The sequence below is a fragment of the Oryzias latipes genome, assembly GCF_053564925.1.
Source record: "Oryzias latipes strain Hd-rR chromosome 1 unlocalized genomic scaffold, Olatipes_Hd-rR_3.1 chr1_Y".
In the NCBI taxonomy this organism is placed as follows: Eukaryota; Metazoa; Chordata; class Actinopteri; order Beloniformes; family Adrianichthyidae; genus Oryzias; species Oryzias latipes.
Window position 1 is genome coordinate 2,009,337 of NW_027616335.1, and position 23,102 is coordinate 2,032,438.

At 40.3% G+C, this 23,102-nt stretch overlaps 1 protein-coding gene across 3 annotated transcripts in view; it reads left to right on the forward strand.

Annotated features, from left to right (window-relative positions):
* Window positions 1-23,102, forward strand: part of LOC101175296 (lipopolysaccharide-responsive and beige-like anchor protein) — a 174,521-nt gene that overhangs the window by 57,963 nt on the left and 93,456 nt on the right. For all 3 annotated transcript variants that reach the window (XM_078943356.1, XM_023957677.2, XM_023957676.2), the window contains 6 exons: window positions 876-1,036; window positions 2,926-3,010; window positions 3,220-3,353; window positions 5,380-5,441; window positions 15,020-15,084; window positions 17,042-17,150. In XM_078943356.1, the coding sequence (XP_078799482.1) occupies window positions 876-1,036; window positions 2,926-3,010; window positions 3,220-3,353; window positions 5,380-5,441; window positions 15,020-15,084; window positions 17,042-17,150 (616 nt within the window). The remainder of the gene's footprint in view (window positions 1-875; window positions 1,037-2,925; window positions 3,011-3,219; window positions 3,354-5,379; window positions 5,442-15,019; window positions 15,085-17,041; window positions 17,151-23,102) is intronic.

Here is a 23,102-nt window from a genome sequence, read left to right on the forward strand (position 1 = left end):
TAACAAACGACTCTCCAGGATCCCTGACACTGTCCTGCTCTGTGTCAACTTATTTTTTTATATCCTGATTTAGTTTTGTTGTAACTCTGCCGACTCGTTTGCTCTGAACTCATAACTTATTTATCTAGACTGTGATTCTTGAGGGGAGACTCCAAATTAAACCAGTTTAATTATTCTAAAGCTAATAAAATCAGTCCATTCTTTAGTATTTTTTACTGTTTTCATTTTGTGTTGCTACAAACATTTTTATGCACATATCAGTTAATTTATACTTTTTCTTTTTGCTTTAAGACAAAAGCAGAAATGGTGTTTAAAAATAAAAAGCATGTTTCAGCAACCCCGGTTTAATGCAAAGCTCTTGAGTTTTCAGTGTCTAAATCATATGATGTTTGAGTTTATTAACTGGATATTATACAGTTAAAACGTTGAATCAATGAAATTAACCTGAAATGATTGTTTTATAGCTAAAAACAAAACAATCTGTCTTGCAAAAAAACAAAACGCTCAAAAAAAAAAGCAAAAAAGTTGAATGTCTTTCATTTTCCATGAGTCATTAACTCCTCTAAATTAAATTTGAATGAGGAATACCTCAAAATTTAAGTAATGTAAATATTTAGAGTTTTTGGGATATGAAGTTGTTGGTTTGTTTCATTTTTTTGTTGTAAAGTGACAATGCTACTCTAAAGACCAACCGTTTGTTTTATGGAGTGTCCCTGAAACATCTCCTGCACTGCAGCAGAATGATAGAGTTGGTGTTGTTCCAACCGCATCGTCCACATCAGTCTTATGAGCCTCATAAAACGGCACAGTCAGCATTTCCTCAACAGTTTTGCCAGCGCAACCCTAAATGATGGATTTGTTTCTTCTTTTTGCAGAAGTGTCGTCGTTGCTCCTAAGAAAATGAGCGCAATGCCATCTACAGCTACTTCCAAGTCGGCCCCGACGCCCACTGCTGGATCTGGAGCCCCGGTGGACAATGTTGCTGTCGTGTCGTCTGGTGATACCTCCCAGAGCACCTCTGCAGACGCTGCAGCTTGTAAGCACAAATGATAAAAGTGGTGATCAACGTTTAAAAACTCCTGTTTTTGGAATTTCTGGGATTTGTTGAGGATAATCGAGACCTGAAGAAATTTGCTATGAAACGAAACATCTTATGCTACGTTCACATCTAGCGTGTAACACTCGTTCTTGACCACACATGTAGCCCATGGTGATCAAGCAGGGAGGTGCATCGTCTTCTTCTTGTTCTTTTACTACTCTTCACAAGCGCATGTCCGGCACCTAAGAAAGAGGCTTGGTGTGAAATGTCGAAGCAGTGCAAATCTCACTCCAGGCTTTTTCTTTCACAGCTCTATTCCGATATATTTTTTTGTCATAAAATTACATCCGGGCACAAACCGGAATTATTGATTTCTCCATGATCAATTTTCAAATGGTTGGAACTTCGAATAAAAAGGACGCCATCCAAACATCACCAAATCTGAATCCCTGATTAGTCACAGTTCAACCTTGGTTAACTTTTAACACGTATTCAGTAGCACTTCGTTTTGTATGTAGAGCCTGAAAAGCGTCTAAAAAATTTGCATAGCAACCTGTGAGTGCGAGAGTTTTGGACTTGGTGGACTCAAGTGCGCCTATATGTGCCTTTATAGACTTTTCATTGAATGTGGTCGCTTGAATGCTCGTTGCTTAGTGCAATGTGAACGTAGCTTAAAAGATTTTCCTCAAATTGTTTTGCATTTTTAGCTTTAAAACAATTTTCCCAGCAGTCAAATTATTTAAGAGTAGATGCTCCATAAAATGGTTTCAGTCTCTTACTCAGAGAAGGACTTGTGATTGTAAAACACATATCTCCTTTACTCAACCCAAAACTCTTCCAATATATAAAGGTGCGTGTTTGGGAATCTTGTTACTAAAACCAACAATGTCTGTTTTTTTTAATTTATTTTTTTGGGCGGTAGGAGTCAAAAGATCAGTGTTGAGTTAACGCGCTTTTTGAGAGAGCGTTTTATGGAGGCACCGGGAGGATGGATGGAGGCCTTCATTTACTCGCCTGTGTTTTGAAGGAGCTACTTCAGTTCAAGAGGGACACTCTCACCGGGCCCACATGGCCCTGTTTAACACCTTACATCCACACATTCCAGCACACACACTATTTTGGATGTCATTCCTGAAGAGTTATCTCCGCTCCGAGCCTGTCCCGGACAGAAAAACAAGCCGGCCGAGCCACCAGAGGAATCCCCCTCCTCCAAATTCAGCTGGGCATTCGATTATTTATGAGCTACAGGAGGGAGAATTTACTACCAGATCAATCACACACATACTTTGTACCTCGTGTGCCTCTGTCCCAAGGATTAAGTCATAAAGCACTTTTTAGGATATAATCAAACAGTCACAAAAACAGGTTGGAGGGGGGGAGTTTTTGTTTTGACATAATCAAGAAAAATCCCAGGCTGTTTTATTAAATCATTTCATCTTCAAACACAGGTGTTAGTCCCAAATCCATCCTTGAACAAACCTTTATTCCAGTGAATAGATGGTATATGTAGTATAATTAACATTAAATCATTTCTGTCAAAAAAAGCCGCTATTAGCCTTAAGCTGACAGTGAAACACTCCAGGGCTCTCATCCAAAGTCATGAATTGTAAATTGATAAGGCAGACATATTGTATTTGGAGTACATCATCCACTATCTAACCCATAAAATTATGCCGGTACCCCCACTTGCCCTTTTCAGTCATAAATCCCCCCCCCCCCCTTCTATACATTTGAATTGGGAACATTGTGTTATTTCATAAGAGGCAGGTTTCCACATGGGTTTATGGTGCAGTGCTGTTTGTATAATGTATAGGTCTGTGTGTATCTGTGTGTGTTCTTGTTCAACATCCAGACTAATACCAGACTTCTTTGGTTTCTTTCTGCAGCAGGCGGCCAGGTTCCAGCCAGCCCGAGCCTGCCATCTGTCCCCCCACTGTCCCCTGTGACCCAGAACACAGCCCCCAGTATGAGGTGATTCATCTTCTTTTCTTTCTATTGCACGCATATCACTATCAGCTATTTATGCACGAGCGCAATCAGTTATTTATGCATATCTAATGATTTTGGCCTTTTAGTGTGATTTACAGTTTTATAAAAACATTTTTTTAGAATCATATAGTTTTAGTGCAGATAATGTCAGGTAATGTGCATTCTGTTTGAATTATGTCCCTGATTTTTAGTATCTCTGAGCGTCTGGAACATGCCCTGGAAAAGGCGGCCCCCCTGCTGAGGGAGATCTTCGTCGACTTTGCGCCCTTTCTTTCTCGAACCCTGCTGGGCAGCCATGGGCAGGAGCTGTTAATCGAGGGCACCAGTGAGTAAAACAGTACAGGAGCTAAACGGATAAAGGCAGCCACACTTTTAAATCCTGCAATGTGTCGCGGCCCAAGAGCCGTGTGGCTGTGCTGCAGTTTTGCAAGAGGCCGGGTCAAAGGCTAGGCCACTAATAGCACTGTTTGGGATGTCTGCTGCCACCAAACAAAATGGAAAGTTGATTGATAGTTAAGGGGGGGGACCTAAAGAGATGGCAGTGGAGGGTGTGCATTTCTCTGAAATGTGATGGCACACGAGTCTGTGTCATTAGAAGAGTAACTGAAATACCAAACTGCCCCCCCCCCTCATCTAAAAGCCTGTTCCTATGAATCAATGAGGCATATGTTGGCCTGGTCAGGCCTGTAATACAAGGCCCAAATATGTATTGGTTTACAGTAACAACATGTCGTCTCGTTAGGCCTGTCGATACGATCTGCTCTCCTGCAGATGGCACGAGCTTGTAATCCTCGCCTGTTTGTGAAAGTCTGCATGTCTTAACAGCTTCTGTTAGCAGATACCATTTAAGCTAAAATTGCAGAACAAGTACTCAGGAGTACAATGGATGCTTTACACCCACCATTGGAAAATCAGTGGTAAAACATTATTTCAACATTGAGCTTATGTTCCTTGTCTACGGTTTTGGTCATGACAATCCCGTTTCTGTCTGTGTTGATCTTTGTACTAGTGTGCTATGCAGGCTCAGGTTTACCTTTCACATATTTATATTTAGCTCCATGATTATTTTCTACTCAAAAGTGTATCAAGCGTGCTCAAGCCTTCTTACTTTCCATATAATGGTGGAGAGTAAATCAGTTGAAAGCAATGTTCGCACCAAACATGATTTTAATAAGTCAATGTGCAAATGTGATCAGAGGTCCTGCAATGCGTTTGGAGGGTCAGGCACGGCAGTCTGGTAGCACTTTGTTCAAATAACTGAACTTTAACGTTAGATTTGCGTCTCGTATGAACCAGTCAGGGACTCTGGTTCGGCCCACAACGCCTTATGAGGCGATCGGTGGGTGGAGTCCAAACCTAACACGGAGGAGAATATGATTGTTCTCCTCTTGACGTTTTATATTTTTCCCAATTGTATTGAGAAAACAATATATATATAATATATAATAGTATAATTTATTTCTTATTTGTTTTTTTCCATCTTTGGACTAATGTGGGACAGCAAGTCTTCAAACTAGGTCACAGAGAAATGGAGGTACAGCTGACAGCGGCCGTCATTCAGACAGGGCTCCTGCAGTAGATGGTGAAGTCTGTAAATGATCTCATAAAACCCACAAATGGAGACGTGTTTACTGATGATTTGTGGAGCTCTTCAAAATAAATAAATCCGAGCTCTCGTCTTCATTTGTGTCTTTGCATTGTAAATTCGATATGCATTCAATACTCCTACATAGTGATGAGACTAAAAACGTTTAACACTAGTCCGACGTGCGTCGGGTTTGTGAACACATTTTTGGACAAGCGTTAAGCAGCGGATTTGACCCGCATCAAAAGAGAGGCGGCAGACGTGATCTTTAGCACAAATCCCATTCAGTGTGAATGCAACATTACTGCTGCCCTCTTCCTCATTATGTGCATCAATACTTCAGCGTCAAGCGAAGGGAGCCAACAAGAAGTCCCTGGGAGCAAACTAGAAACTCAAAGCAGCTACTTCTAGTACAAATGTGCCCTTTCACTTAAACACATCACTACTTTTAAAAGCAAACCAACGTAATACGTCTATCTGTTCAAAAGTTTTTGAGAAGATAGGCAAACTTTGGATTGTGGGCAGATGATTTTTTTTTTTAATGTTGCAGCTTAATATAGATACTTGAAATGTGTACATTTCAAAGAATTGATCTCTCCAAATGAATGTATGCACAAAATATAATTATACTGGGCTCATCTTATGGTTTAGTCCTTTAAATCCTAAGGACAATTATTCTTGACTTCAAAGTTTTAGATAAATCATTGCAATAACGAAATTCATCAAATGTTCACTATTGTTTTAATTTTTGTCTATTTTTCTTCAGGTCTGGTCTGTATGAAGTCCAGCAGCTCTGTGGTGGAACTGGTCATGCTTCTGTGTTCACAGGCAAGTCTCTCACCTTTCCTGTCCTCTACTTTTGCCGTTTTATCGACGTTGGAGGGCAGATTCTCCACTGAGCCTTATCTTCCCCCAGCACACCTCCTCCACCTTTCCACATTTACCTTTCCACCTATACCAGGAGCAGAGTCTGAGAAAAAGATATCTTTGGCTTCAAATATTGGTTTGAGGGTCAAGGGTGACCGACCCGTCAGTTTCACCTTTGACCTGAGTGCTGGCCCTCCTGGCCTGGACCAAACTGATGAGGACGGATAACGTAGATTTGATGGTGCTTTACATTGATTACCCTTCTCTTGTCTGTGGCCTTATGGGTATTTTGTTGCCAAGTTTATTTAGCTGCTGCCGATTTCATGAATACTAATTCAGGGATCATAAGCAGGCGTGGGCAGATCAATGATCAGAGCTGTCGATAGATCACTCCCGGACTCCTGAATGCCAATAGAAAACACAAAGCTGGACATGGACCCGAGTATACCGCCAGCCCATCAGATGTTTGATGTAAATCAATTTTTATCTTTATTCAGGGCAAAAACTGTTTTCCTTTCTCAGCGACAAGGATAAGAGATATGAGTTCTTTTTTTTAAAGTCTGTTTGTATCTTAAAAATATTTTCCAGCAACACAAAAGCACATCTGATTAATGACTCCCTTCACCCTAGTTCCATCCTTTTTTTTTTTTCTTATCAGCTACATATCCTGAAGAAACTGTGCCTTTTTTATTTCTTTTCTTACCTTTTTAACTCCCCCTGTGTTGTTTGGCTCCCATTTTTCACTGGTTTTCAGGAACGGGTAACACAGCCAGACTACACATCTGTTTGGATGTCTGTGGCTGCGCATGGATTTGGGGTAGTGGGACTCAGAATCGGAATTTGAGCTCCATAATGTCAAGAGACAAAGCAGGGAGAGCTAGATAGAGAAACCAAAGAGCAAAGACTGACGGGTACTAATGCACCTATTTGTCATATGTGTCAGGGTGTTGTTTAATGCTAATCTAATCAAAGGCAGAATCTTGGGGATTGTTGCGGAGCACAACTCATGCTCGCTTCCCCTTTCGGTCCAAATCACAAACGCTTGCTGGCTTTCTCCGCCTTTATCCCACACAATTTCCACCGTAGACACACACAGTTGGCACACACAGACGTGCACACGCACTCTTGAAGTGATGGACCCAGGGATTGGCCAGTGAGTGTTGATTGCTTCAATAAATCATCCAACCAGATTCTCTCACCGCTAATGCAAATGTAATTTTATTGTTGTGCAAAGGGGAGGTAGGGCAGGAGGGGGGAGGAAGGTGGGAAATGCACACTGCTGCTCACCAGGGAACGGAGAAAAAAGGGGTAAGACGTAGCTCAGGGCTACATTACAATTATTTGTTTGTTCTCCTTGTGGGGCAGCGAGAGTGAGTCGCTACCATGATTGATGACGTTATTTAGTGAAGTTTGTTGGGGCCCTCTGGCACAGGAAGCACTTAATTGTCACACAGGAAGTGCCTCTGTAGCCATCTTTTTTTTTTCTTCTTTTCTTGTGTGCGCCCAAGCCAACCGGTGAGTGGAGATGATTTTGATAGATTCCCCACCCCCGCCCCTCCTGACCCCCCCGCACCTTCATCAGAGATGTGATGCGATACCATCACTGCAGAATTTTAATTAATTTCCCAGGCTTTGAGATGGAATGGAGGCGGGGTCAGGGGTCAGGAGGCTTGGGACTGCAGAGCAGTTTTTAATCAGGGATCCTGTGAAAGTCGCATTGGCTACTGCATCGGCTTGGCATTGGGGGGGGGGTTAAACCGCTGTTTGATAGCGCCTCTCTTTGAAATGGGTACAAAAGTGTTCCACATTAAAGGGCCATTTTGATCAGACATTAACTGTTGGGGTGGCATGCTACCTTGTTCTCGGCCGTAGTATTGATCCTTTGTTGACTCCTGAATAAACAAAGTGAATAATGATCAGAAACTGTACTTTTAGCAGAATACTGCTCAGTATCCTGTTATATTCAGTTTCTGGGCTACAACTAACACAACACTGATTTCTTGCAAACACCATAAAATACTTTAAAGATATTTCTTTTAGACCTGCTTGTAAAAATGTGTTAGGCTCCTGAAAATTATGAACAGATGGAAGAGTGAATACAAACCTTCCAGTTTTTAAGATTGAAGTTGTTATACACATGACAATTTGAGATTTTTACATCAAAAAGTCCATGTTCTTGCATACAGGAGCAGTAAAGCAAGTTGATTTGTTCAAGAATGAGCTTTTATGGCACATATTCGCAACTTTTTAGCACAAGGAAGGAGAATAAAATCAAAGAAAAAATAGAAAATAAAAAAAATGTAATTTACTTCAGTCTAGAACACAGGTGTCAAAGGGAGCTGGTTTAGCTCGTGCTGGTTTGCGGCGCCGTCCGTCCATGAAACCAGGGTTCAACTCCGGGCTGCTCCCTGTTCCCTTCTCTACTTATGTGCTGGTCCCAAGTCCGGTTGCTTTGAGAGGGTTGCGTCAGGAAGGGCATCCGGCGTAAAACATTGCCAAGTTTACCATGCGACTCGTTCGCTGTGGCGACCCCTGATGGGAAAAGCCGAAAGGGAAACAACAACTAGAACACAGGTGTCAAACACAGAGCGTCAAGGGTCGGTTTCCTACATGTTTTCAAACGAGCCTACTTGTCTATGGCAAAACACACCTGATCCAGGTAATCAGCTGCAGATTCGGTGGAGTTTCTGAAAAACCAGCAGGACGTCGGCCCTTGAGGCCTGGAGTCTGACACCCCTGATGTAGATCATCATAATGGAGCCAAATTGTCATACATGTTATTTATGAATGATAGTTTTCAGCACGTTTCCAGCGGGATCCCCAGCATGGATTTGGTTGACGGTGAAGAGGTGCTATTCTTGTTCAACAGCAGCCGCTGCCTGTATTTGTGCCTCCAAAAGAACTAGACACTTCTCTGGCACTGCTTATCTGCCAGTCTCATATTTATGATCAACATGTTGGTTTCCTGGGACACTTCACTGCCCTCCACCCAAATCATGAAATTAATCAGCAGGACAAGAAATAAAGGTGCCTAATGTCATCCATCTAGCACTTTGAGGGATCATCTCATTGGATACTGGACAGCCTGCAATGTGCAGACCTATAAGTCTTCTCAGTGGCTGCATTTGTGTCCTGTACATCAGCCATTATTGTCTGGCCCTTCTGTCAGCCCATCCATTCTTTTGCCATTTATCAGGGATTCATCCTGTACATGGAGTGGGAGAAAGAGATATGCTTTGCTGGAGTGTGAGAAGATAACGCTTTTTTTGATGGTAGGAGTTGATACATTGGTTCCATAAAGCCAAAGCCTCTCCTACATTTTGAAAGACCTGCTCAGGTCAAAGTTGAGTTTTTGGTATTTTTTTTTCTAATGTTCTGGCAATTTTTTCACAATGGAGGACATATATAAAAAAAGAATCTTAAAATTGCATTTCTAATTATGTCTTCATTCAAATCATTTTGTATCAGGAGCAAATAAGAAAATTGCAGTTTGAAAAGGTTGTAGTTCTGACATAGAATCTACAGTCAGAAAGCCACAAGCTTCCTGCTCTGCTCCATTCTGATGCATCCACTTGTAGACTACTAGATAGATCTTTGCTTGACATATTTGTTGCACCGCTAATTTTAGGTTTGGGGTATGAGGGGCCCGTAAGCTAGCAAGAGAACATGTAAGCTGATTGATGATGGGATTGGGGACGGGCTTACTCCGTGCCAAAAGTACCGCCCACAACTCAGAAGTAAATTTCTAATGAACTACCGCTGCTCTGCAGAAACTATGTCCTAAAAAACGACTCTGGTTTTTAAATTTTGGCTTAAAAAAGGACAATCTTGATTAAAAGAACATTGGTAACGCTTTTACAATAGATCCAAAGATAATTGGAGTGGGACTTTGACAAAAATTCTGCAGTGTGCTGCAGCATTCCAATTGGTCTTTTCCTGTCATGGTCCAAAAGCAGCCTCACTAAGATGTTGAAAAACACCCCCATGGCCAATATCCCCTGTAGAATGGGTCATTTACACCACTCATTCCTGCTGTTAAATGTTTATTCGCACTAAGAGGCTGCAGAGACTCTCATGTCACTTGGCCTCGACTAATGTATCCTAAAATGTCTTTGATGGATTTCCATCTTTTACCCTTGTAAAGAGCACTTAGTCAGAGCCACTGATGCAGATAATCCTTTAATTGTAATTCAATAACATTGGTGTTAACTCCAAAAATCTAATGAGTGCTCGTATCGCATGTTCCCAGACTCAGAGTTAACCTTTATACCAGATGGACAGCTCTCTCCCAATCAGCAGGGACAAAGACATTGACTTCCCCAAACACTTGGCTCTTCCTGACCCTTGACACACTGACCTCCAGGGTTAGAAGTAGACCGCATTGGTCGTGCGGGAGTTTAAACCCCTGTGGTTAGGGAAGAGGCCGGAGCGTACAGTCATCACGCATCACACAACCAGTATCGGTGTTTACACAAGGGAGCTCCTCTGGATGTCTAAGATTAAGAAAATGTGAGGAAAAAAAAACCCAAGTTCAAGTGTGCATTTGTTGCATATGTATCTTTGAAAGTTCTACTGCTGAAAGTCCAGCAGTCATAACTGTCGGCGGACATAATTCTTGTGTCCCATAAGTGATAGATCAAGTGCAGAACATGCTGAAGGAACCACTTGGGGAGCTGAGAAAGGTGAGAGAAGTGGCAAGGAATGCGATGAAACTAGAGGACAGAAATACTTTCTCCATCATTTTCCTCACAGTCAGACCGGCACCCCGCGGTGCAGTTAAACAGGCATGTAAGGTTCAAGATCAGTGAAAATCAAAGTGTTGTTTTTCCTGCCCTGCCTGTATGCCCTCGCCCTGGACTCTGCTCCCATGCCTCTTTACAGCCGCGCCACGCGGCTCCGTCTCCCACACCATCGCCCTGTGATGCTGCTTATTCTTTGAAAATGGACTCTCCTGTGAGACACAGAGAAAACACAGCAACACCAACTGGTACTTAATCCTGAAAAACTCCCCATCGTTGGCAGCTATGCGGCTGAAGAGCGGCAGTTGGGGGCTGGCTGTGTCAGAGGATTTTGGGGTCAAAGGGGGCTTCCTGACAGGAAGTGGAGTCTCGCTGAGAGGAGAAAATCAGACGGGAGACTCCTGAAAACATTGAGTGGCTTTTAATTTGGCTCCCAGCAGGTTTTACCTCGAGCTGGCTTCAAGTAGCGTGATTGGCTGAGTGATTATTTACACGGAGCTTGTAATCATGCCTCAAATAGGTGATTTTCCTCCAGACAGACTTCTCCTCTTGCCCAGGCAGCGTTGCAGTGATGTTTTCTTACCTGACATATCACTTGTTATTGGACTTTGGAGCCTATTCTCATGTTTCTTCCTGTTGCTATTCTTTCTGTCATTCCACTGATGAAATTATTTCCCAGCAACCTCACTAAAGTTGCTGACATTTTCATTTTTGAATTCTTCAATTTTTACGTTGCGCAAAATGATATTTTTAAACCAAAACTTCACACGTTTTTAGTGTAATCTAGAGCTTGAGGTCTGGTTCTTTGTGATGCTGCAGTTTGAAAAAGATTTATTATTAACCATAATATTACAGAAATGATTTATCTTTATTCCAAAGTTTTTTTTTTTATTTAAGGAACTCTAAAAAATCAATTTAAACATAGAAAAACCAAGAAATAAAACTGCTAAACTAATTACGTACATGATTTAAAACCATTTGCTGAATAACATATTTGATAGTTACAACAGGAACGTAGTTGAAAGGGAACAAATACGTTTTTTTTTCTTAAACTGTGGGATAGTTGGCTCATAGAAAGACAGCTGGACATCTGAGTGGACAGGTGACTATCCATATCAAGTATGCACAATCCATTCATAGTACTGTAAGTGGTTGACTTTGCATTATCTGGGTTATTTTTTTGCTAAATATAAACAGACAAAGCAGTCTTGATCTGATAAATTGTTTCTGAAGCATTTATTATGAAATTAAAAAAATGTAACAAATAAAAAAAAAGTAAAACTCTAAAGTTTCAACCAAAATGTGTTATATCTCTTAGACAGCTTCACGTTCTGTCATACCGGGACTTAAAATGTCCTTTATTACATTTCTATTGGATAAAAAGCATACGTTAGATATAGAAATATATAGGAAAAAATTATGAATGTGTTGTTTTTTTTATTTCCACAATAAAACTGAACATTTGGATTAAAGTGTAATTTGGTGGAAATTTAGCAATCTGAAAAGTTTATAAAGAAACAAATTTTCCCTCCTAAAATAACCTCCTAAATCCCTGGATTGACAGGCCTCTAAACCCCCTCCCTGAAATAACATGTGTTGTCTTTGTATGTTTATGATCCACCGTCTTCCTGTGATAACTTTTTAAATAAAAGGTTATTTTCGAGAACTTCAAATTGAGGAGCTCAGACTTTTTTTTTTGTAGATGTAGGGTATTTTTTTGATGTGGCGTGTGTGTGTGTGTGTGTGTTTTTGAGACGTGGGAGCTTTAGTTCCCGGCCTCTTCCTCTGTGTTAGCATAGCCCTGACAGTGTGAGCCCATGAGGGTCTCTGAGACCCGGCTGTGTAAATATTTGGACACAAGTAAATATTCCTTCAGTTGTGAATTTGATCATGCAAACACCAACACGAGTGTCTGTTTTACCACGTGAACACGCAGACGCGGGTGTTGGGTTATCCGCGTGCACAAGCGCTCCAAACACGGCCGCATGGACAACTTCACCCTCGCCATCAGTATTAATCAGTAGAGTAGTGATGAGGCAAACATTCAATAAGTAATGTCAGAAGTAATTCCCTTTTTGTCTTTGTGTTGTTCATGTGTGTTGTTTTTTGTTCTTTGCTTTTGTTGAAATCAGGATGCAGTTCATAAACATCTGGGTCACACAGCAACAATAAACTGTTTCCTTGTCTGTCCTCTTCTGTGGTTGTTAACACACAAACGTTTTATCCTTAAAGTCAACGCTTAGGGGGGCACTTTCTGTTGATGGCTCACTCCTAACAGAAGGGTTACCCAGAAGTCTGTGGCTTTCGGTGTCAAAGCGGTCACTGATGATCATTTCTTTGAGCCGGCTGTTACAGCCGGCATGCAACTTAACGGCAAACGGGACTTGAGAGGAAAGGGAAAAAAAAAAAATCTTGTTTTCTGCCTCAGCTGCACTCGTTTTCCACTTTTGAAATCCAAATTTATTGTTTTGTTCTTCCATCTAAATCTGTTTTCCCATAGCTTTTCAAATCAACAAATACTTGTGATTATGAGTGATGCCACCAAAACGTATTTATTATCTTGGTAAAGCTGGGAGATTTCTTTCTACGGCGTTGGAAAATGTTGTCCTTGTGTTGTGGTGAGCCTGATGTTTGAAGCGGATTTGGCTCGGGAGGTCTGCGTTTTCTCACTCGAGGTAGTGGTATATTTAGATGTTGATTATGGATAATCAGCTGTAATGACGGAAGCACATGGCATGTGTGTTTAGACTCAATGCCATCATCATGGAACGCAGACCAAACAGAGACGTCCTATTGGCTTCACATTTAAATGAGCATTTTCATGAGTAGTCACACTTTCGTGTGTTAAAAGAAAAAGGATGTGTGTGCGGGTTCGGACAAAAGAGCTTCATTCTGTCATCTGTTTGGTGGTCAGGGTAAAGGTCAGAGGTCACAAATGGCTTCTTGTATCCTCTCATCAGGAGTTCTTTGGTCATAGGTCCTTTCCAAGCCATAAAAATTGCAGTGTTGCCAGGAACTGCTTCTAAAATCCAATATTCTATCACTGACCTAGCCCTGCTTTCTTTTTGTCACTGGGAGACGTTCCATCGATTAGGGTTAATGCTTTTTTTTTTTTTTTTTTAATTCAACTGGAAGATCACTTCCTTCATCCATAGTAACACTATTAGTCTTGCTGTCACCTTTGTCCCCACAAAATACCAGTGGCTGCTACTTTGTCCACCAATTTACAAACCAAATAATATGAATGTAGGTTTCCTGATTTCATGTTACAATGTAATTAAAATTAAATAAAACAGAAGTTTCTTCTTCTGCTGGTTCCTAAATGAACTTCCAGTGCTATTCATTTGAAAATGATCGGAGCACTGTCTGTCTGGCTGAAAATACCCTTCTTGAAGCGCCTTGCTCCAAAACTCATGGTTAATGTCCTTCAACTGCAGTCCATGCTTCAGTTAAGGCCCCAGGGCTGCTTCTCTCACACACACACGTCCTCCAAAAGCATTGCTTCAGGCCTACAGACCCGTCTGCCAGGACTCCACGCTGTTTCCACTCCAGAGCCCAGACTTGTATTCCCACTGAGCTCTCTTTGTTTGGAATGTATTGTAAACACAGTCAATGCCAATATGGTCCTGAAGGACAGAAAGCGGTTATGAATTGAGGTTAAATGTTGCTTCGTATGGACACCGTTGCTTACGGAGTGATGGTCTGCAGGCATTCCAGGAGAATGGCTCTCCTGGCTTCGGCTTGCGATCGCTTCTGATGGGTGTGGACTTCTGTGCTAAAACTATACAGTTTCTAAACTTGTCACACGTGTGCAAATATGTTTGGATGTATATTAGAAATTCATGTAAACGGATCTTTCCTTCCTCCGTGTTGCACTGATATCTCGCTCCCTCTGGGACCTCTAGGTTTACTGAAAAGCTAGTCTCTGAATAAACACACAGTTTCCTCTATCAGGTCAAGAGATGACAGCAGAGTTGAAAATGGCCCGTCTCACTGACATCGTGTTTCATTGAAGATGTGGTTGCAAATCAATTAAACCATATTTTACCTTTTACACGATCTTCTTCATGGCTATATTCTAAAATTACCATAAAAGATGTTTCGTTCATAATAGGAGTTGACTTATGTAACAAGAATGGAAATAAGGTTGTGAAAAATGATTTTTTTTTCGTCTTAGTTTTGGACTCCAGCTTGAACTTTTTTTGGTGCATATTTCTCCTACTCCTCCCCTGAGAGGAAAAAGGGAGAAAGCACCGTTAGGTTCAGACAGGACCCATGACCTTGTTGCTTTATTATTCTTTTGACGCTTGTGTTAAAGGTGTTGAAATGCCGACGCGAACATGAGAGATGACGATCGCTGAGCTTCACAGCTTTTTGTTTGTGTGTGTGTGTGTGCTCTTTTAAAGTTTAGGATTGGACGTTGCGTTCAGCTGTGGTCGGATTGTTTAGACTGACACTCCGAACCATAACGCTAGTCAAAGAGAGGAAGGAATTTGTGTATTTACTTGTGATAAATGCACTCCCGACAGGGGTCTTTCACTACTGTTCACCCGCACTCTCACTGATTTTCTGAGCTGTTGTTGACTGAAGCAGTCGGTACTTCTTTTCTGATTATGCTCAACTGGAAATAATTGGTTTGAACTCGATGTTTTTAATATATATGAAATCGTACTACTTTTTTTTTCCTGCTAACCCAGAAAGTGACACAACTTTTCAAGAATTCTTTACTGAAAGTGCATGAATTCCCAAAAGGTAATGTTTGGTGGTCCGAAACATGAATATGTTTGTGTATGCTTGCAGGAGTGGCAGAACTCCATCCAGAAGAATGCTGGGCTCGCCTTCATCGAGTTGGTCAACGAGGGAAGGTGGGTCACCTTTAATTTTAATGTTTTCTTGCTTCTTGTGGCATCTGACCATCAATGCCTTTCTAGTCTCCCCCACTGGCATCTCTGGTATTTTTTTCCATTTTTGGATCACATCAAAGCTCCCCAGACCCCTTTGATTGAGCGACTACTCAGTATTCTAGATAGACCTCAATCGAGGATGGAGGGGCTCTGAAGTGAAAGTGAGGGTGGGCGATGTGGGAGTTAAAGACTCCATTCAATAGTTTCTCATCCCACAGGGATTTGGTAGGAGGGAGGGAGGTTTGGCAAAAGGTGATGGGGGCTCTGATTGCCAAGTCCTCTGTGACACGAAGGAGATGACTCTTGATTTTGCTCTTTCAGTTTGTGCTTACCTGGCTGAGCTTTTATCCGTTAGTGATAACCGCTACACTCTGTCTTTTGCTGTTAGTCTTGTTATATCTAGTTTTTACCCCATTCCTAATAAACCCCTGATGATCTCCATGTACCTCCTTATACGTAAATCAGTCTTTAGTTTAGATTAGATTAGATTAGATTTGTTTATTAATCCCACGGATGGGAAATTTCCTCAGATGGGACTCTGTCCATGATGCGAATCCTGTTCTCGAGAATGCTAACAAAATTGGTCAAGTAAAAAAGTCATGATTACAAGCATTTTTTCAAAATAACACTTAAGAGCTTTTGACATCTGGATTGAATCTTTTTTCAAAGATAATTATCTAGGGCCAGATGCGGTTGGCAAAGTAACCACTCACCATAAAGTTTAACATATATATATTTACAAATTAAAATAAACACACTTACTGCCCTGGGTTTGTTTCATCCACTGTTGAGCTTGTTTGCTGTTATGTTAACCTTTTTTTTTTTTTTTTTTTTAAAAAGCTGTTTTTTTTATTTCAATTCCACACCATTACTGAAAGACACTAATAGCTTTGTCATCTGTCATCCATCTCTTTTTCAGTTCCTTTAAAAAAAAAAAGATTTAGTAATTTTTTCTATTTAAAAAACTTAAAATCTATATCAAAAAGAAAATTATCCTTTGTGTGGTGATATAGTTTCTCTTTTGTGGTGTTCTTGTCTTTGCTGGTTCTTCAGTTGTTTATAGAGTATATCATTTATTACTTCAATTTTTTTAATATTTTAAAAGTATATATCAATTTGAGTAATAACCCCTCAATAAAATAATTGCATTCATCTGAAGAATTTTTGCCATTACCTAAAATTCTATAAATTATTTTTTCCGTCACGTTTTTAAATTTTATTTCTATTTTTGAAGTTTATGTAAGAATCCTGTTTTGAAGAGCACCCACAGAGGCAGTCAGAGCTCCATAAAGAGGGCAGTGGTTGTGTTATTGATCTTAGGACCCGGATAGGGTCGTGGAGGTTCCAGGAGGTGCAGCAGCCTGCTCTTCTGCTGCTCTGTGCTGAAACACTGAGCTTGGGTTGCAGTTGTCCCCAGGCTCCTGAACTCCCACTTCAACACCAGTGCCCTTCACCTCCGCTCACTTCTCCCTGGTTTGCTATTGTTTCCTTTTGAATGGTCCTGACCTGTGGGGGCCGTGGAGGGGCTCCTTTAACTTGCTCGCAGATGCAAATGCATGACGCGCATGTTTCATCAACACTGATAAGAGGAGTGAGGTAAACTACACATGTAGAAACATGGGCAGATGCCTATCATTAACAAATCAATTGGCACCTGCGCCCTTCTGAAGGGAAAAATCTGGTTTGGGTTTGTTTCTAAATTAGATTTTCTGCTAATTTTCCACACTTCTTTTTCAGGATTTTATGGATGTTTCATGGCTGCTTCTTTGAGAGTTCTTAAAAAAACAACTGAATTTTTCTAATATTCTGTATTTATTTTAAAATTGACCACATTTATTGCCATCCTTGCAGTGTACTTTATTGATTAGCTAATTACAAGGACTTTTGTTTTTCTTATGACTCTCTCCTTCTTTTCCAGACTTCTCAGTCATACCATGAAGGACCACCTGGTTCGTGTGGCTAATGAGGCTGAGTTTATCCTGAGTCGACAGAGGGCTGAAGACATACATAAACATGCAGAATTTGAGGTAAGATGATGCATTATTTTGGCAGAATACCACCCCCTGAAGTCACATAAAAGTTTGGTAAACATCATTTGCCCTAAATGTAGTGGATTTAAAAACAACATATAAGTAAAAATGTATCATTTTTGTCTATGCACAGCCTTTAAGCATGACGGACATGAGGGAAGAGAAGAGTGACATTTGGTGAACTACCACACACTTATAGCCGAACTCAAAGGCTCACTGCATTGCTTAGACCTGCATAGGCTGAGCTGTCTGTCACCCCCTACAGACAGAATACTGTGTTTCCTGGTGTATTGTGGAAGTTACATTCTAAAAATAACCAGCGATATGTGAAATCTGCTAAATTGGATCATAGATGTTTTGAGGCTGTGAAACTCTTCACTTAAACACGTCATACTGTTCTCAGACAGACATGAACATTTTCTGTTTAGTTTAAACACACAAACCTAAAACCTTCATTAAAAAAAAAGTCCAGTATCATAGAATTATAGAATGTAAACAAAGATCTGATCTAATATGTAGTTGTAGAGTTTGATACGCTAATTCTTCTCTGAGTTCTGGTAAATCGCCTGTCCGTCTTGGGGGGGGGGGGGGGATCCCTCCTTCATGTAGGCACCCCCGAGGTTTCTTCTTTTTTTCTTCTTTTTCTTGTTTTTATTTTTTAGGAGTTTTTCCTTACCGCAAAGGAGGGTCTAAGGGCAGAGATGCCCAGTTTAGTTTAGACTGTTTAGTTTTTTTTATCAATCAGCTGCTGAATTTTATGACTCCAAGTTCTTTATGATTCATAAAGAACATTATTGAATCGATTGAAAATTTATGTTGATTTAACAAACTGAACCCATTCTGTACAAAAGACATGGCACAGATATTGATTGAGCCTGTTCTACAGTTCATCAGGATGCATAACACAGTGTGCTGGAAAAGAAAAAAGCTTGTAGCATCACACCAAACAGATCTGCAAAACCGCAAAATGTGAACCGGATATGACGTGTAGACAAAAAAAAATTGTTACAGGGGATCTCAGGTTTCTGGACATTTCTAAGTTGCATAGAGCATTGGTTATGGCTTTCTAAAGTCTTCCAAGATTATCAGTATCACATATTATTAGTCCACTTTTAAAAAAATTTTTTTTAAGAGTTTGCAGAAAATGCAATTTACTACAGGAGAATAAATGTGTTAATACAAATGCAGACATATTAACACCAAAAAATATGTTTGAAATTTTCTGACAGTGGTGAGGTACAAAATCTAAACAGAAAATTGGTATAAGTGTTGTCAAAATTTAAAGAATAGAAAGTTCTTCAAAATATTGCCCAGGACTGCTTTATAGTCCCACTCTGATCATCTTTTGCACCATTTTTAAAGCGTTCCTAGTGGTCTTTTAATTATGCTGTTTTTAGCCCTGTGTCATTTTCTAGGAGAGCGTCTGGAGTTCATTAGAAATTCGCCTCACATATCTTTTTATACTCTCTTCCAGTAGCTTACAGCCCCTCATACCCCCAACCTAACATTACCCATGCAAAATAAATGGTGATCAATGTTGGAGCTATTCATTTTGTACAGTTTTCAGCCAAATGCCAGTTCAGACGAGGAAAACTGAGAAGTGGATGGGTCCATTTATCAAGAAGTGGATGAACTAGATTGGAGGGGAGCATGGAGCCTATGGCCCGGTGATTGTAGCACCCACATTACTGCCACAAGTAATGGCATTTCTTCGTATGCTCCTGATACACAACAATTGGAATAAAGAACTTCAATTTTAAGCTCAATTTTCTTTATGTATATGTCCTCCATCGTGAGAAAAATGCCAAAGGAACATGTTATAATCACCAAAAACATCAGAGTGGGTATGTAAAAGCTTGCATAAACAGTTTTGTGGGAAATTAAATAGAATTACTTTAGCACAATACTTTTATTTGGATTTTCTGGAGCAGAAACTTTAACCCTTATTTTTGCACAGAAACCATCCGATACATTTGGTGAAATCAAACCTTTTTGCCCCTTTTAAAATGAAGGTGAATATGGTTGACAACAGTATCATCAGTCACCTAAGACTCAATAGAGGCATTTCCTCCTCAGAATAGATAAATGACATTAAACATTAAAACTCTGGACAAGGAAAACCTTATCATCATTGTAAAGTTGTCGTGGTGAGACCAACAGGAGCTTTACATTTATGTTACTCAAAAGTTACAACACACGACTGGCCTGGTATTCCTATTTTTTAGCTCCAATCAGTACAACAAGCAAGTAGGTAACAACGGGTATGGGGAGCTGCTTCGGGGAATCTTTCAAACTTGCCCATCAGGTTTCATAACCTGCCACTGCAAAGCTACAGGTCATTTGTTTGCCTTTAATCATGAATGTGCACACACAAACACACACCGGCATACTTTAATGGTGGAGATCATGCTTGGCCCACATCACTGAACAAACACTGTATGCTGTTCATTTAGGCTTGTGCTTCTCCAGCGAACTGCGGTCTTTGGATTTCCCCTGTCACGTCACTTCTCCCCCTCTTCCTCCCACCAGTTCTTTGCACAAACGCTGCCATTCACACGTTCCTGCTTGGTCAACTCTGTCTTGACCCACGAGCAACTATTCCTACCTTCTTCTTAGTAATTCTCCACACTGTGCGTTCCAGATCTTACCAAAACCATTTCCTGTCCTGCTGAGACCCTGTCCACTATCCTCCCACTGGGGATGTATTTTGCTTTTGACAGGGATATGGCACTCTGTCTATTCACCTCCCTTTCCTCATCTCAGTAGTAAAAGCTGCAGACAGACCTGAGAGGTGCTGACCTGAAGGACTGACTGTTGGTATATAACCCCCCGCCGAGCCATAGCTCACATTTTACTGTGAAATAATATGCATCTTTCCAAAGAGACTCTCTTGAAGAGGAATGACTGTTGAAATTCAGCAAATCCAGTTGTGGTTAAACTCCTGGTTTTGTCATTGATCGGCACAGTTTGCTCCCTTCTGTACCTACCTATCTTCCAATTGTGTGTCAATTTTACCTAAATGCCCTACTCAAATGGTCTTTTGATCTATTCCAAAAGAGTTCCCAGTGGCCTTTTAAATTTGGTTATGCTGTTTTTAGTTCATTAGAAATTTGCCTATTAGTTGTGGGCGGTTGTTGACTGTTGGTGCAGAGCAACCCCGTCCCACCCTTCTGTCACCCTTATCTGAGAGCTCTCTGCTTACACTCTCCCATAACCTTACAGCCCCTCACCCCCCCAATTTATTATTACCATTGCAACAAAAATTGCGAGCAGTATTGGAGCTATCCAGCCGTACAGTTTTGAGCCAGATACCAGCTCAGACGAGAAAAACAAAGACAAACATGAATCCATTTGTTTGCAAGGGGATTCATCCGAATGGAGAGTTCCAGTGAACTTTTGGCCCGCCCAGTGTATTTTCTACGTCTCAAATGAAATTTTTTTCCAATAGCAGCGGTCCCAAGCCCGGTTTGAGAAGGTTGCGTCAGGAAGGGCATCCGGCGTAAAACATTGCCAAATTTACCATGCGACTTGTTCGCTGTGGCGACCCCTGATGGGAGAAGCCGAAAGTGGTAGTTTTTCGTCTGCTCCTGTGTCACAACAATTTGAATAAAAAAATATTCATAAATGCAATTTCAAGCTTCAATATATGTCTTTTATCGTCAGAAAAATGGCATGTGTTAAAAACACAAAAAACAGTTTTCATCAGAGTAATTCTTTAGTACTGTTGTTCAACTGTCAGCTCTTGATGTAATTTTGTGATTTCGTTGATCAACATGTAAATGCTGAAATACAAGATAAATCTACTAGCAAAAACTTATTGTAATTTCTGTTTTGTTCTCACTGGAGAAAAAGGTGAACAGTATTATCTGAGTTCATCTGACATGACGAGGCACATGTAAAAACATTTGAGTGCGTTTCTTTACACTGAAGGAAATGCAAACTGACTTGTGAATGTTCATGACAGCCCCTAGTGCCCCTGCTCTGTTTTGACCTAATCATAACCCCTGTTCAGTTCTTTTCACTCTATTAGCTCCAGCTCTCTGTCATTCAGTCATTTGAACGAGTACACGCCTTACTTTTAAAATGCATATCGTTGTAAATTCTGTCCTTTAAATTTTCCTTTTTAAAACCTTTATTTTTATTAAATGTGAACTTTATATCTATTTTGTTTAATGCTTATGAAAACTATAGAGGATATCACAGGATTCTATTAAGTAAAGCATGAATTTAATTAATTAAATTATTATTATTAAATTATTAAATTAATTAATTATTAATTTACATTTAATACAGAAAGCAGTCTAATCATTGAGTTGTTTTACATTATTTGCCTTTTGTTTAAACTCTCTTTCCTTTGCTCATATTAGTTATTTTTTAATATTCTATTTGGTCCCAACTATAACACTTGGGAGTCTTTTTAGGATTGGACTCTCCAGTTACTACCTTGATTTATTGTTCTGAGCGGACCTCCTCGGGTGAAAGTAACCTTTTGAACAGGTTCTGAATGTATTTTTAGTGAGCAAGAAGACAGATCATTAGTAAATTTATCAGTCAGAACCTTGGGCTGCAGGGCTCTGCCTTAGAAAAGCAGTGCCGTCTCCAAATCGTAGTTTCCAACTCAACGGTTCATAAATAACTCATCTAAGAGAAGATTTTGCTCACATTTCAGAGTAGAGCTCTTTGATCCTATGGACTTTGTGGAGATGAGTAGTTTCTCCACTGCTCTCATGCTGAGTGCAAAAACAGAACGGAACCTGAGACTAACCTAGAAAACGGAAAGAAAGGAAAAATGTTTTTCAAAAGTCTATTGATAACTTTTTTAAATTTTTGAATACACGATCACTACAGTGGCAGATATGTGGCACTGTCAAGCTGCACTACAAAAAAGTAAGCAATAGTTAGGCTCAGATTTATATATATTAATAATGCAAAAAAACAACAGTGGCTTAAGCCGTTTTAGTCATGACAGAATTATTTTTAAGGATACACAATTGATTAAAAACAGAAATCTTTGGAGCCGTTTTATAAAATAAATAAATAATCTAGTTTTATTGTATTGTCAAGATTTTCTTTTTGTAGCCATTTGTATACTGTTAGTCATTTACTAATATTTAGTGTTTTAGATTTTTCTGAGATTTTGCCCTCAATGAATCCTTCAAAGGGGAAATCTTGCCCTGCTACATGTGGCCTGCTACTTACTGTCTTCTAAAGTACCGCGATTGGACCCTCTATTACTTATAGAACTGCCTTATGTCTTTGTTGCCCAGATTCAACAAGGAAACTACCCCCGAGAGATTTTATGCTTAAAAAAAAAAAGTGTTGACCATAGGTGACATTGTAGTACAAGTAAGGCCAAATCCAAATTCTTCCCCTATGGCTTCTCCCTAACCCTACATTTAGCCCGCCAAACGGAGAGTTATACAAAAATGGTGTCTTCTAATTCGGACATCACTCCCATTTGCTGACATCGTCAATAGTCGCCAATCGTCCACATTAGCGAGTAGCTGCCATGCAGCGCTGGGAAAATGCATTACATCGGTTTTATAACTTTAAAAAGTCGTGCTCAAACAAAAAAGTCAATACATGCATTTACTTGTAAACTTCTGTGCTTCGGAGCACACCAACATGAAGAAATGAGTTTCTCCTCCGCGGCACAGCGAGGATTACCCTCAAAAAACGACTTCGGACCCCCCTATCCCGCTAAATGCCAAATGGAGGGATGGGGAGAAGCCGGAGGGGTAGGTGAAGAATTCGGATTCGGCCAAACTCGTAGTTAACATAAATTTAGCTTCGCAACTATGGTAGTTATACCACTATTAAAAATAAATCAATAAGAATAGGTGACTGGAGGTATAAATGGATGGGGGTGGTCTGCAACAGCAATGGGATAGACCATGACTTTTTATTGTGTGCTACAATAAAAATATTCCCCATACCATAACACAACCA